The following is a 16279-nucleotide window of genomic DNA, read 5'->3' on the forward strand; positions in this document are numbered from 1 at the left end:
AAAAACTCTGCCATATGCATGTAAACAATTCAAATACTTATGGGTAAAATTTCCCATCCGCAGTGGCTTCATATGTTTCGAAGGTAGCCCACGTTGGATGACAGGCATAAGCTATTGTGGTTTTATATTGCCCTGGATAAATATTCTGCAATTGAAGCTGAAACTATTTCTTCGCCTCAGACAAGAACACGAACGTAGGTCCTGTTGGCAACCATGATCCATTCGTAACAAACCAAAAAAATCATATGCGAGGGAAATCCACGTAACTAGTATGTATGTCCTTTGTGCAAGGGGCGATACAGTAAGAATCTATCAATGTGGTGTATATCTTTTTTCAAATTCGGCCGCTTCCTGTTTCAAAAAATGATAATACATTGAACATTGTCTTTACATTTTATGCCACCACACCTTATCATTTAACGACGTAGACGAATGCCCTTGGTATTTTATGAGATGCACCACTAAATGATCAAGAGCATGCCCGATGGATATTAGCACGAACGAATTTTAACTTTCTCCATTTCCGTCATTCTGCCGCTACAATACAATATAAAAGTTAGTTAGAATTATCAAATGTGAGATTAGATGCAATCACACTAGATATATTACCAGTCCATTTAAGTGTAGAAGTTTGAACGTACATGTATCACTCTAATTAATCTTTAACCAGAAAGAGGATCTCCGATGATTAGGAAAAAGTAACGTCCGAGACATTTCCTTGAGCTAGTAGTTTATTCCACGTTCCGACTATATTCTAATAGTCATCTTCAGAAATACAGTGTTCACCCCAAATGAGAACACTTATGAATAGTTACTGATACGACTGGGATTACTTTATTCTTTTTTTTGTATATAGATGTATTTATTAGAAAATAAGAGACGGGGCCATGTGTAAAATCCAGTGGAATAATGCACTGATGAAGGCAGATATCCATATATTGTGATGCAGTTCCTCATTTCGATATGATCTGAAAAGCCGCACAGGGAGAATGGATGACATACGTATTTATTGATTGACTGGGTGACTGCGCGATAACGAGGTATACTGGGAGACTGGCCGACATGTCACCGAGTTGCCAAATCAACCAGTCACCCAGTAGTATTAAGGATCACTTACCGCATTCAAAGCAGCTTCCTTTTTCGCGTCTTCAATTGCTTTCATCTCTTCATACCGAGATTGGGCCTCTTTGAGCTGCCTTACCATCGTCTCATCGATTTGTCTAAATAACTGAAATGAATCGATTAAGTGTTTCTTTTTATTTCCCCATTTAGGGATGTAAGTTCTGAATACAATGTGCTTAATTTGAAATGGTACAGTACCTTGGCAACAGTTTCAAACATAGGAATGAGCACAAATTTTATGAAACCAATTTGAGCCGTTGGTTTAGTGACTTTCTCCCTGTCCATAAATGGGGCAACTGGTAATCCTTCTGATTTTTCTCTGTCCGACTGTAAAAGCGGAAGGTGATTAGTTAATTCCTTGAACGTCTAATCGTGGAACTACCTGCATTGAGTCATCAGATAGATATACTGATTGTTTGATTCCTCGAGGGTGGGTTATCTCATTTCAAATAAAGTTTTCCAACGATGATGCGACCCTCATGTACAGCCTCGTGTCCGAATTGCGAGGACCTAAAAAGGACCTGAAACTGGGTTTTATAGTAGATTTAAACCATATTCTAAACCTGCGTATGAGCTATATTCTTAAAGGTCAACGCATGGGGCAAAACGTTCACAAGATTAACTTAATACCTTTGGTAGCGTCTGGTTGGGGTTTAGGGCCTTTTAATTATTTGGAGTGCGGACTTTTTCAGGAAAAATGAGAGGGCGAAGGGGCAAAAATTGAAATTAAAAATGTTTTTACGATGGACGTTTTGAAATGGCGGGGAGCAGAAAAAGACAGAAAATTTTAATCATTTGAGTATTTTCCACATAAAAGTTTTTTTTAATCGAAAACTTGTGATGAATACACGGATGGCTGAAATTATTCAATTTGATGATTTCTGCAGAATTCTGGGAGGCGGGTCCGTATTAAAAAGGCCTTAAAGATCATAATTCGGTTATATAGAATCTAATATCGGTTTAATAGAACGTTAGGACACCAAAACCTTAACCTTAATTTTAATAGAATGGACTAATTACTTTTCGGTGACACGTACAAAGTTAGAAAAAAACCATCGGTCATGAATGGAAGGCTATAACATCTTTTTTTCACATGGCCCCTGGAAGCCATGTTTACTGCAGCAATCTAATTTAATGTTATTTCTTAGACCTAGTTTATATCCTCGTAACATTTCCTGATCGTACGTGAAATACTCCGGGAGTTATAGAAGGTGACAATATTGTGAGGCGGCGGCGGCGGCGGCGGCGGCGGCGGCGGCGGCGGCGGCAGACAACATGAAATCTAAATGCCCCTACCCGCAGACGCAGGCATGAAAATAACCAGTATCAACTGTGGGCAAGAATTGGCTTAAAGGTTAAGGAGCCTAAGTTCCAGGCCTCATGTTAAAGACCCACCCACGTTGATAGGTTTCTGTGGGAGTAAGAGAATTTCAATCATAAAACCAATTGAACCGAAGTACCGAAATACACTGCGGAAACTTTGAATTCATTCTTTGCAAATGAATATAAATACCTGGTTAAAGTATTCCTCTAGTAAACAATCGACCCACGGTTCAGATACAGACATAGGTCGTGTTTCGTTTGAAATGTCACAGCATTTTATGAGTACCATTTTCAACTGAAGATAATTACAAGAAGATAATTTGAGATAATAAGCAGACAATTGACAATAAATCATAAACAAAACAACATTGTTAATATTAAGGCTATAATATGAATAGGTCGAAGTACGTAGATAGAAGTAGGGAGATTCGAATGCAAGAAAGAATGTTGGTAATGTAATGAAATGTTAGATACGTAGGAACTGACAGAATCTATCATATCGTGATATGATTTAGGATATCTCATTTCTCATATCATTTCATTCATCCACGCCAGCTATTCCTTTAAATTACAAAATCCATCAGGCTCAAACACAGGAGCAGTTATTGGTGGGGTTATTGGACAAAGTGATGGAGACCAGGGAACCTGCGATTGATTTAGTAGGGAGTCAAGATATAAAGTCAGAAAGTCAGACACACGTTTTATAGTGTGGATTTCCTTGTATTTAGTGAAAAGAAATATTCCCCAAGGTAAAAATCCCAACCGAATAAATTCCCCAAGTTGGAGTTAACAACAATGTATCAACATCTTTATAATGAACGACTTAGATTTCACAATTGTATTAACTCTAGATGACAATTATTCCTGCGATTACATGTGAGGGAAAAATCTTCAAAAATCTGCAGCAATATGTACATAACTTTTCAAGTTTTTTTTTTATTTCGGCAAAAGAAATTGGAGCCAAACCATCTTGACAGGGGTTATTATCATCAGCACATTCAGGTTTGATACGTATCATCAATGATATGATAAGAAACTGAATTAAAGAGAATCTTTACCAGGGGGATTTCAACTGTTACCTGAAATGAAAACATTAAGGGATCAGTTATCAAACTGACTCCAACCTCCCACGTACAGAATAACCGGACATCCAAATGGGGTAACATCCGTCCATCTTGGGACGATGTAACTAGCTCCTGTGATGTCTAGCATGAACTACCTTTGCAAATCGAATTCACGCATGATACGTATGATATAGTTTTGAATCCTTAATATCATACCTTTTGAGTAACCATTCTGATGACTCATGATATCATTTGCTTATATAGGTATGATATCATTGGTCGTTTTACTGGTGGAAATCAGCGGGGTTTTAATGGTATTACAACGAGAGTCAAACCTGTCTTCAAGTTATTGAATGATAAAAAATTGCGGCTTTGTGAAGAGGGAAACGAAAATGACATCTCACTTGAAATTTGATTTGGCATGCAACGATTTACAACATAATGCAATACAACATGAGTCTACTATAAACACAGTGTACTAAGCACATAATCTTGATATGCAGAAATGTTCCACAAATAAATAGGATGAAAAACGAATTTGATAAATAGTATACGAGAAATATAGAAAGTTTACTACCAACCTTGTTTAGTCTAAAACGATGTACGAGTAAGAATACGGATTAAAATTACATTATTACACGAATCAGTGCACATAGTTAGTTGATAAAAATAACAGCAATGCCGTATTGTGAAATCAGTTTCTTGTGAATTACAGTGAGTGGATATGCCGTATTGTGAAACCAGTTTCTTGTGAATTACAGTGAGTGGATATGAAAGCAGATATTTTAGAATGTGATTTTATGTGATTTTACGAGTGGGATTTTAATCGGGGATATTGACTGGAGGGACTTCGACCTGCGTTCACAATTTTTCGCTGAACTGCTTAGATTTCTTAATTTTTCCACCGGTTTCTTTTTTCCTAGCGTGAGCTGATATTATACGTTGAATCTAGTCCTTCGAGGAGTGAATTGAACAGTAAAACGTGAGGTGTAATAGAGTGACTAGATTATTCCCATAAAGCGGCAGAGAATACCAATATTTTGATTCCCCATAAAACCTCAGGTTAGGAATAAAATATACACTGTAACTAGAACTAAGTACTAACCATTGCGATGATAGATTATAACTAAAGTTCATATTTTACCGAGTTCAGGTGATCTTGTTTTGAAAAGTCATATGATTCATACTTAGACTTGAAGGTTTCCAATATTTCACTATGCCGAGCCATATCGGTCGCTAATATAAGCATAATGATACCCTGTGTATAATAAATGGGTTTGAAATAAGATATATGTTGATATATAGTTATCTATGAGTTTTGCTAAAACCTGAGACATAAGCTGAACAGTAGCAGATTAGGTATTCGTTTACTTGGTTGAAGTAAGTAAGTGCAACGATTTCGATTTTTGGTAAGATAGCAGATTGCGACCATCTGATGCTCCAGACAACCACTCACTCATTCAGCCGTTTGCCCTATTTTTGTTTAGGTCATAATAAATGTGCAAGTTTGAGGCCGCATTATGACAGCTTCCTTGGTTTCACTAGATATTCCATAAAGGACTTTAAAATTGGCAAATATCAACGCATTTCATTGGCCGCGGACGGGATAGTGTTTGCACTTGAGGAAACCAAGGTACGAACAACGTAAAAGCAATGTGCGTAGTAAAAACTAGCGTTAATTATGATTGTTTTCGAGCCTTCTATCCGTACGCCTTTCGTCATCCTCTTGGACCGGATTTTGTCTCCGGGTTTTGTTACATGTAAGTTACTGCCCATTCTTTGTGCTGGTTTCCGTCCAGGAATTCATCGCTGATTTCAGTCCGGGAATATATTATTCGCTGGTTTCAGTCCTGGAATGGCCATAATTCCTTACATTTTGCTTTGTTCCAAAATTTCTGGTCATAGTTCCAGAGCTAAGACTTTCATCGCTGGTTTCAGTCCAAGGTGGAATATTCGATGGTCTCAGTCCAGGAATAGTCCAGAATGTACTTAGCGGATACGAGATTTGAAATAGAAATCCATATGTCGTACAAAATAATTATCATAGGATTAAAAATTTTCCGATATCAAACATTTAAACAACGGGAACTGTTTCGAATATGCAGTTAAGCAACGTTGAGGCTAGGTATTCGGAGTGTGGACGCCAAAACTCGTTAACCGAAATAATGGGGGACTTATTATACATCTAGAATAAGAATTATTCATTACTCCAAAAACAACGTCAGTCATTAAGAGCACAAAAAGAAATTACTAAAACTATCAATTCATCGATCCGCTTATTCGGAGAGAAGGCTATAGAAATTCCCTGAATATATTTTTTTAGTGACTATGCTGTTGACCTGCAGATGAGTGGCTAAGTGTATTAGGAAGGGGCATACTCATTACTCCGAAGTCCCATTACTACGAAGTCCCGATACTCCAGAATCGCGTTTAAAGGGTGCACATAATCTCAATCGACATTGACGAACATTATATGGTAGGGGTTTCAGATGGGGAGCCGTTTAGGTTTGAGCAACCCGTTTTGAAACATGTCACCTGGCCACGGAATTTCCAAAAAGGAGAATTACCGTTAAGTCGTCGTACCCTGTATCACTATAATTATAGGTCTTCCCCCGGCATTATGTTGTTGTAAAAATCAATAAATCATTTTCAGAGATGTTATTACAGCACATTTAATTAAACATTTATTATAATTTTTTTCTATTTATAATGTCTAGCTTTCCTAATAAAATCTAGGTTCAGTCCTGCTTTATTGACCTTCAAAAATTAATTGTTTGGAATATTGGGACCTCGGAGTAATGCGATTTCGGGGTAATGGGACCAGCTCTGACTACAATTTAATTTCGGAGTAATGGGTCTTCGGAAATGGGATTTCGGAGTATTGGGAATTTGGAGTGTTGAGACGACCCCATTAGGAATATGCGGACGTCCCTTCTCTCCAAATAACTAGTTTCGCCAAGTCTTTATTTTGATTAAACGTCATTTCAACAATGCGCTACGTCAAAACGTTGAAACATTAGGTGCCAAGACCGCACGGATACAAGTCATATTGTTCGGGTTCTCTGCTTACGGCAGAAAACACCACGACTCATTGCCTTCGCTAAAAGCAGAATATCGTTATATCGTAGAATATCGTTAGGTTATACTTGGGTGTATATTTCTGTGGTAAAAACAATAAGTCATATGACCTTGATACTTCATCGAGATGATCTGAAGTTCCGAAAGCCGTGTGAACACGTTAGGGACCGTACAAAAATAAGATAATACTCCACAGCCATAAAAGCAATATTTTCGTAGTATCAAATACTTGTACAGTGGGAATACTTCAGATTTTTGCCCTTTAGTCCCAATCATCGCGATTATTTTCTGAATAGAATTGATTTGGATTGAATTTTTGAATAGCGGTTAATTTCTGAATTGATTTAGATTGATCTTTTAATTACTGCACGGATTAAATTTACTTTTTTCGTGAACATCTATTTGTCAATTGGATATGGGCACAATATATTTATCTTTGATTGCCATTCAGGCAATTTGTGTAACAGTGGTATGTTGGTGATGGAGGTAATTTTTGTTGTTGTTGTAGTTGTTGTAACAAAATTTATTTAGGGGTATTTACCAACACAGCACGTAATTTCATTGACTCGCTCTACCTGTGATGCATGAGTGTTCCAATTCATTTGATAAGTAAAAACTTAGTGCGTTTCACTTGTATTTGAAAGGGTGATTTGCCGTTCCTTAAATGCCGTTCCCGTCATTACGCCATTAGTTGTTATGATGTTCGGAGGATTTACTTCTACGTTTTGACAATACACTTTCAAGTTGTACACAAAATCAGTCTATCGTGTGATAGAAACATTTTGACGGGAATGGTCGCCCATACATATTCAAACGGATCATCACCAACGTACTATACGTACTCAAATTGGTCCTAGGAAAAATAGATCGCCTATGAACTTCGTGAACCACGTTGTACCCTTCCGGGTAAAAAGGGAATATAGGAGCCTGTGATATCTAAATACCGAGTTAAGTCACATTGATCTGTATTAGGCCAGCCGTAGGCTAAGCCTATTACTATACAAATGGAGGGAATTTAAATAAAATGGTTTCCAGAGCAAAGGCTCTTTGTCCGTGGAACTGAGCATATATTCATACAAATCATTCAGTAAAGCATTATCCATTCTCCAAACTGTACGTAGCTGAATTTTGAAAGAGGGCCTCGTTAAAATTTATATGAGCTTTTTCGCGAATATCTGATCCCAAAAATATGTGTTTTGAAAAGCCAATCAGAAAGCAAGGCTCCTCTATGATTGGCTTAGCCGCAGAAATATGCAGGTGTTCACGTGAACCCGCGGTATCGTCTACCGTTTTACTTCCTGGTTTTATTCTTAGATCTAAAATTGTATTTCAAGATCGATTTCTGTGAAAGCTTTTGTTAATTTGGTTTTTTGGAGGAATATTTTTGTTGCCACTACAGAAAATATCATTGACCATTTTCGGAAAAAATAGCTTTTTCTTAAATCGGATAGATGACCTTGATATGCTAATTAGCCATGTGCTCAAACTACAAATTCAATCAAATTTTATTCTGCAAAGAATATCAAATCCAATTCAACTTTGTTCTATTGAGCAAATTTCAGAAAATTCAATTTTATTCCGCATTAAAATCAATAAGACCAAGGAAAAAGATTTATCTGAGGTATTTGTTCCTGCCAGATCCAGTCGCTGTCTGTGCTACTTTTGTATTCTACGATTGTAAGTGTAAATTATTAGGTATTGACTCTCAGCTGGGAGTGTATTTTGACAAATTTAACCCACAGAATGCATCATCATTTGCCATTTTATGAAAAGCTGACAGGCTGGCCATAGTGCCCCTTGGGGCTCTTGTTGTATCATGCATGTGTGCGAGAGGTAGAACAAAGACATTACATAGATTACAAATAACAATTAACTCTTATCATCCAATACAACGATTAGCGTACCGGATCGGTGTGATCCTTCTTCACAAAGTCAAAACCTTCGTCTATTTTCTGCTTGAAACATTCCATTATGTCAGCATGGCGAGCCATATCCGTAGCGAGGATCAGGGTCGTTATTCCCTAGCATCAAAGCAACATTTGACATGTATTTAGATACGATTGACAAACAGGTTTCGTGTCGGGAAGTGGCTGCTGATAGAATTATCTGTGCATCTTACTAACGTCCTTCAATAAGAATCAATTAATTGGAATTAAGTTCATACATTTGGCCCAGATCAAAAACCGATAATAGTAGCTCTTTGCTGAAGTCGACATCGTATGTTAAAAATCATAAAAAGAAAGATGGATAGAATCTTGACTTAGGAAAAATGTCCTAAGTTTAAACCAGAAAGAAACTTTCCACGATTGGTTTCAGTTAACATTCCTAGTGCTTCTGGCGCAGCGAACCTTTCCTGGAAGAGATACACACTCACCACTTTATGAATGGCACAACCAGCCCATACCTGCTCTAACATTTTATATACTCTATGTATATAGTATTTAGATATTGTTGTTGAACGAACAAATAATCTAGACAAGAGGAGTACGCATAGTCCCACGTGTTGCAATACCGTAAGGCATACGTAAGGCATAATTGTTTGGCTGATGTTGTCGGGATTGCCTGCACCAGTCATTTTTAATGTTTATATGAATGAAGACGCTACCGACCCTGTTGTGTCCGGCAGCAAGGGGAGGTGAAGCCGCTACTCTTCCCGATGGCAAATCTCCCACAGTGACCTACGTCAATTCCGTTGTGGAATGGTCATGACCCGAATGATCATTCGCGCTCAATACGTCATCGCGGTCAGCTCGCGGTCGTGTTCACCGCCCCAGTGGTCTTCAATAACAATTTTTGCAGAGTTCATATTGGTAAGGGTTATTGCAAAATTTATGGACGAGACTCAAAGTGAAAAACAAACCAGGTGTTTCCCTAATGTCAGTATGGTGGATTTGCCATCACGTTGTTAGTTAACGTGCACAATAGATAAAATGACCTCGTATATAGGTAGCGCTACTGACCGGTCTAAGCAGCCTTTTGAAAAATCTTTTAAAAATCAAGTGGCAGGATGTGTGATATTGGTGACGTATACTGAAAAGCAGATATATACAACATGAGAACTACCCTAACGGCGAACCCCGTACAATCCCATGCATTGCCCCGGCTCAGTGACAAGTCGATGGCACGTATGGAATTCTTGGCCATTAACTCTGAAATCAAATTTCCAAAAATTGGGTGGAATATCGGAGTCTTGTAAACTCTCTAAAATGTGAATGAATACGGGACGAGTTTGTTTGATCAAACAATGTCAAAAATAGGTCTCATATATTTCATTCTAGAATGATGAGGACAAGTCTCGAATGCCCCAGACCTGAAATTCACCGCCATATGTGAAGTTGCAGGGTTTGTGGTAAATGCGTAGGGAATGGAGGTATTCAATAATTTTTCGGAAAACTGCGCAAGTCTAAAATAAGTCCAAAAGATAATAGCGCACATCCTCCTTGTCACAAACATGATAACCAGGGGATAGAAAACAATCTGCATTATAGGATTGGCTTCATGAGTCAAAAACAATACAGCTCGCCCTCCTCGCTTCGAATCGAAAATCAATAGCTGTAGATTGCGGAGAGGAGGCAAGGTCCAGCCTGTTTCGCATATGTGTATTTCATATATTGGATGACTTACATATGTCAAAAACAATAGGGCTACTCCAACCTCAAACCCTAACCTGAATACAAAGTTATACGAAAATCAGTTTTACGGAAAACTGCACCAGTAACAGCGCACACCCTACTCATGTCACAAAGTTGATTACCAACAGGAACAATGTGCAAAGATCATTTTACACACATAGCTGTGGAACGCATCTTGGATTACCTACATACGCAAAATCCATTTCCTTTTTGAAACCCACTTTTAAAAAACTATTGAAAAATCTGTACAACTTGTACAATGTAGAACCGGGACAAGGTCGAAAGTGTAAATTTTGCACACATATATGGTCTTGGTGGCCTCCACCTACGTCAGTCAAAAGTAATAAGGCTGATCTTCCATTTGGCCCTAACAAATAATAAGAAAGTTGACTGTAGTGTGGGACCCCGGTGCAACATGCCCATTTCACACAACATGGTTTAGGCATCCATCTTCGCTTACCTCCGTGAGTAAAAGAACAATGGAGCTCACCCTCCTCTTATCGAATCGGAAACCCAAGTAATAAGAAAATTGGCCCGAAACTGTTGACTGTGGAGAGAGGACAACGTCCTAAATGCCTAATCATGCTAAATATACGCATTTCACATTTTGAATGTTTTACATAATCTAAAAACAATAGGACTTCCCGTCTTACCTGAATACAAACTCATAAGCAATAATGTTAAAATGTAGACTGCAGGGTGGGAACAACATATTCTCCCCCGTTCAATCGCCTAGCAAGATGGGCTGACCAGCACAGGCGAACACAATCTCCTTTACAGCTAAGATAATCAGTCGCTTGCCAGTCTAGGCTGATTAGAAGTTTGTTTGAATGAATCAGAACCGAAATATCCAATGAAGAAAATTGTGCAATTGTGACCGCCGATCACAAAACAATATTTGCACTTCGATTTCCGATTTCAAAATCAAACCCCCTGTTTCGCACCCGGGAGGTGTGGTGGGCTTGTACGGGAGACCAAATCAAAATAAATCAAACGAAATTTACTAATTAAATGAATGACAGGGGCAATCCCTATCTCAGGAGGAACAAAAGACCGAGGGGATACAAGAATACACGATTTAATAAGCATCTATTGTTTCTACATTCAAGTTAAGGCTAATCCTGTAGATTTTACTTACATCCCCAATTTAAAAAGTAGCTTTTAAAGTTTCTTACCGATCTTATTCGTTTGAACGTATCGTTGTCAACATTCGAAAATATATTGCATTCCGGATTACTTAGGATCTGAAAAGCTACTGCACAATGGTGATTTTCCAGTGGTGATATGTCATTATATCGAATAGCCAATTCCGTTCGGGCATTTATTTGATACCTGAAAATAAAACAGCAAAACCCTGAATTCAAGTATTAAGATACATATGCCCTCTCCAACAAGGGCTTATAAGACCTAGCATGACGTTTTGCCATAAGAGACAGCTGGGAGGTCATCTTGACGTATCGGCCCCACTCCGCGCGGTGGCGCCACCGCGCGGGATTTACGCGAAGCAGCAAACACAAACATGGCCACTCTCTCAATTTTCAATGATAGAAATCGTGTGTGCATTTCAATTATTTCGGCTGTTAGGGTTTTAAGGCACAATATAAAGTGATGATGTGATATGGCGATGTTAATTAATGATAATTCCGCAGTGAAGCTAGTGACGAACGGTGCCGATTGAGTGTACAGCTGCCAAAAACACTGAAATGTGCGTGGTTGCGTAACTATTTGCAGTGAATTGCAGACGGAACATGAAGCCTTAACGGCCGTTTAAAAAAAATTATACCAATCGCAATTGTAAAATAAAAATGAGATAGAACCTAAGTTAAAATTATGGCCATTTCTAAAATGTTATTACTAATTTTTAGTCAGTGCCGAACGTTTAGTTTTCCAACAATAATGAGGGGTGGTAGGTAGTCATGCAATTCAAGTCATCATTTATTACACGTTACTTCCGTGTTGTTGAAAATCTCGCGAGTCCTGGACCAAACCCCAATGAACAATGCGATCTGTGTGCCGGCCACAAATGCACATAGATCACACTACACTACCCATTACACACTCCAGTACCCACAGCTTTCATATATCCATCCAAATATTTAGAGTGTCTTTCTTCCTGGATTCAGTTCGATTCGTGTGCTACACATGATAACCATATATCAGGACATTTCGTCTGAGTGTAGTGTATTATACTTTCCTAAGGGCAAAAATCCGTCTATAGACGGACGGACGACAAACAGAACTAGAGGTTCAGGGACACCATGCCCACTTGGGAATTGGTTTCAAATACTCAATAATCTAACAATTTCAATATTCAACGCTCCTTGGTGGCCATATACTGAAACTGATGATCTTCACCACGATCATCGTACATGTCATGAGTCACGAGTTACAATTTAGCAATTTATTGTGGTAACAAAAGATGCCTAGGTACCAAGATGATATGGAAATAATATGTTATTCTACTATTCAACGTCTCCTGGTGATCGTATACAAAAACTAATCAATTTGAAACGCACTACTATCATAGAACGTCTTGAGCTACAATTTTGCAATTGATTGTTGTAACAAAATATTCTTAGGCACCAATATGATATGACGAAACTAATTTATTGTTCGATTCAACGCCCCTTAATGACCATTTACAAAAACAAATGACCTTGAAACTCACCACAATCATAGAACACGTCATGCGCTAAAAACTTTGCAATTGATTGTGGTTCCAAAATATGCATTGGTACAAATATAAGTAGAGAAATTTATATTAATCAATATATATATCTGGTGGCAAGAACAGAATTTCCATGTGAGGAGGTTGATTCCTATGACAGTGCTTATGAAATTCAAATATCAAGATTATAAGTTAAATCTGTTGATATTTTCCTCAAAAACCTTTTTCCACTTACGAATGAGTACTGATGACACTAAGATGGCCGCCAATTGTGCAATAAATGGCTTATCAAAAATACCTGTCTGATAAATTAAAGATCCCTTTTCATAGAATACCCACCACATATTCCAATGAAAAATAGCAAACCATTTAGAAGCTACAGGACTTAGAATTGACATTTTTGCCTCTCATGCAGATAATATTATATTCGATTATGAACCATGGGCTTAGAGGTTAACAACAACAATACACGCTCATATACGCAGGAGATCTTACCTGGTTCAGCCTGTTTACACGTTTCTTTAGTATAGAGTCAGAGTTCAAAAATAGCAAGCAACCGTATATATGGGAGATAAATTTGCTATGACATGAATGAGTAGGGGCCGCTTTTAAACTTGTATTGACTTAGACATGGGGCTAACCCAGTGTGGTAATCGAGGATTCCACTCATAGCAGGCGAGGACCCACAAGGTTCGATAGTAGTTACTCGGTCTTCTGCGTTCGGTTTTTTTTACATAATTCAATTGTAAATGTAAACCATACCGATATCTGAGTACAGAAATGAATTCATCGTATATCTGGTGGGTGCTGTGATAATATATGGATTCGGGAATCTTAAAGTTTCAATTCAATGAAAATGAACTTATTTTGACAGCGTAAGACCGGTGCTCGTCATGCCATCTGGTGGGATAGCTGGTATTGCGGATTCCCCATTGACTATTATAACAGGTTTAAAAATTGGCCCGGCCATAATCCAAGATAAAATCAGAAAAATTGTTGTTGGATAGATCAAAATGTGGTATGAATACTTATCAACACGTTCATGTGAACATTTATACGAGTAAAGGAATGATATCAAAGAACTCTTCCGACGGGCAATCGAGTGATGAGAAGGTTTTGCTTGACAATAACACGTGAATATAAGAAAGAAAACTTACGTGTTGTTGTACCCAGGATGATCTAGATCGTGGCAAACTGCAGCCGTTATGAGAATTCCAAGATCCTCGCGTGACATTTTATCCCAGAGTTCGCAAAGGTGTATGATACCGTACATCATTTGAGAAACGCAAAAACAATGTCTAAAATTGTGGAATGGGTTGTTCCGATAGTTTTCCTGCACACAAAGCTGAAATGAATTGATGCTAAATACAGTTGGGCAGTTCGGGTAATCGTTATGTATTATTTGTGCAGGTTTTTACTTAATACAAAATTTCCCACTAGAAATACTCTTGAGTATCTTACAATAACGTTCGGGAGCATAGATGGCAACCATAAGAAAGACTTACCAGCCATCTTTTCAAAGTAATCGGGTTAATGTTAAATTCGTTGACCAAGTCAAGCTCGTGGAACATGTGTTCTAAAAGGCTAAGCATCTGAAATGTGAACTATGTTCTGAATTATTGGTGCAAAAATATGATCTACTTACTAATTTTGTTTATTCGGGCCTACTCTCGACCAACAGTCACATCATAGTGAGCAGTGATACTATGAAACAGTGCTAGGACCAAGGATTATAAACCGAAAGCTGAATATTATCGTCGGTCATCATTCTGAAAATTCTATTCGCTGTCTATATAGTGATTTCGACGACAGCCTAAGGTCTTACCAAAAAATTCCTTAATTTTTCAGGATCGATATTCAATTGGTAAACGATATCCAATTCGTAGAACATATGTTCTATTAGCAATAAAAGCTGAAAATATTTCAAATACAGCTTTTTGCTTTGATGTCATCATATGAGCTATATCGTTTTACTACTACGGTTTAAGGAATCAGTTGAATTGATTTCGTTCTTACCTCGTTTGGTTCCCAATGCCATATATCAAAAGTAGGTGTTTTTAGGTAGTCAATTGTTTCCTGAGAAAGGGTGTACTAAAAATAAGATAGATATCATCAAATACTATTATGTATATGCCATAAAAGCCCATTGAGATCACATGTATGATAGCACAAAAGAAAAAATCATTTTCATGCCAGTTTGCCGTAGGAAACAATGAAATCCGTCTCTTGATTTGCGGGAAAGTGATAAATAAAAACACATTAAAGTGAGAAGATTGTGATACTTAATAACATATCTTAATTCTTATTAATGAATTTCTTCAAAATGATATAAAATTCATGCATATTATCTTTAATTATAACGCCGGGTTTGCTCAACTATTCAATCGAACACGGCAAAGATAAAAGCTGTTTATTAATCTACTCACTCAAGCTCGTCGAATGATAGGTGATTAACAAGAGTCGACTAGTTAGAAATCGGTTGCAACGATTGTTTGATGTCTAGCATGCTACCTTTTTCGCGTGACATCACAGTGCACCAGTAGGCCGTTAAACGCAAGCGGATATTTGATGTAAACGTTACGCTTGACTACCATTTGACTACCAAGATAGCGTATGTGAACAATATGCGTTGTGTCTGTGAATGTAGTGTACATATACATGTGCTTAAAGGTCATTGGCTCATTTAATTTTGCAAATTTCTGTTTCAAATTGTTAATATAATCCTATTAACCTAAAAAAACATTTCTCATCAGAATTCTACCGAGTTATTATGGTGACGCGCCTATATAAATGTTTAAGACCACGATGTTTGTCAGTAAAATGTTTATTGATCTCATTCGCACAAAAGGCGTCTGCTGCAGATACTGCTACACATTCGTCGAGGCACGTTTTATTTAGATCGCTCCTCGTATTCTAGCTACAGAATACCCGCTAAACAGCAGATTTATTTGGACTGCGATTCGACCCAGTCCGAAATTATGACCATTTATTATTACACAGTTTTAGCAGAGTGAATTTAAGCGAACTTCGGTTATCGCAGTCAGTCGAATTTAAAGATCAAGTAGCGCTTAATTATAGTTTTTATTTTGAACGATAAATTATGTTGCGTACATACATAATAATCATTCTAGAGAATTTTAGCTGTAATGAGTGATGGATTTCTGAAATATTAATGATTGAAAATTGTATATTTGAAGGAATTTTTACATCGCGTAGTTCATCTGATACCCATGAAGATGGCGCTGATGATGATGCAATAGGGTCTACACGCTGTATTCACATCAGCGCGAACTCCTAGCTACATAAGATATTTATGGTAGCACAAGTCTTAGTTATCCCTGTTTGTCTTACATGACCTGCTTTTTGTGTAAAGTACAAACATGCAGTGCGCG

At 37.7% G+C, this 16279-nt stretch overlaps 1 protein-coding gene across 1 annotated transcript in view; it reads right to left on the bottom strand.

Annotated features, from left to right (window-relative positions):
- Positions 1 to 407: 407 nt before the first annotated feature.
- The window catches only part of LOC141906864 (high affinity cGMP-specific 3',5'-cyclic phosphodiesterase 9A-like), a 29392-nt gene continuing 13520 nt past the window's right edge, over positions 408 to 16279 (bottom strand). Inside the window, exons 4-12 of the mRNA XM_074796310.1 lie at positions 14904 to 14978; positions 14393 to 14479; positions 14045 to 14232; positions 11395 to 11551; positions 4654 to 4767; positions 2636 to 2740; positions 1321 to 1449; positions 1118 to 1228; positions 408 to 537 (exon numbers count right to left, since the gene is read on the bottom strand). Of these exons, the coding sequence (XP_074652411.1) occupies positions 508 to 537; positions 1118 to 1228; positions 1321 to 1449; positions 2636 to 2740; positions 4654 to 4767; positions 11395 to 11551; positions 14045 to 14232; positions 14393 to 14479; positions 14904 to 14978 (996 nt within the window). The 3' untranslated portion in view covers positions 408 to 507. The remainder of the gene's footprint in view (positions 538 to 1117; positions 1229 to 1320; positions 1450 to 2635; positions 2741 to 4653; positions 4768 to 11394; positions 11552 to 14044; positions 14233 to 14392; positions 14480 to 14903; positions 14979 to 16279) is intronic.

Source organism: Tubulanus polymorphus, chromosome 6 (genome assembly GCF_964204645.1).
Source record: "Tubulanus polymorphus chromosome 6, tnTubPoly1.2, whole genome shotgun sequence".
Lineage (NCBI taxonomy): Eukaryota > Metazoa > Nemertea > Palaeonemertea > Tubulaniformes > Tubulanidae > Tubulanus > Tubulanus polymorphus.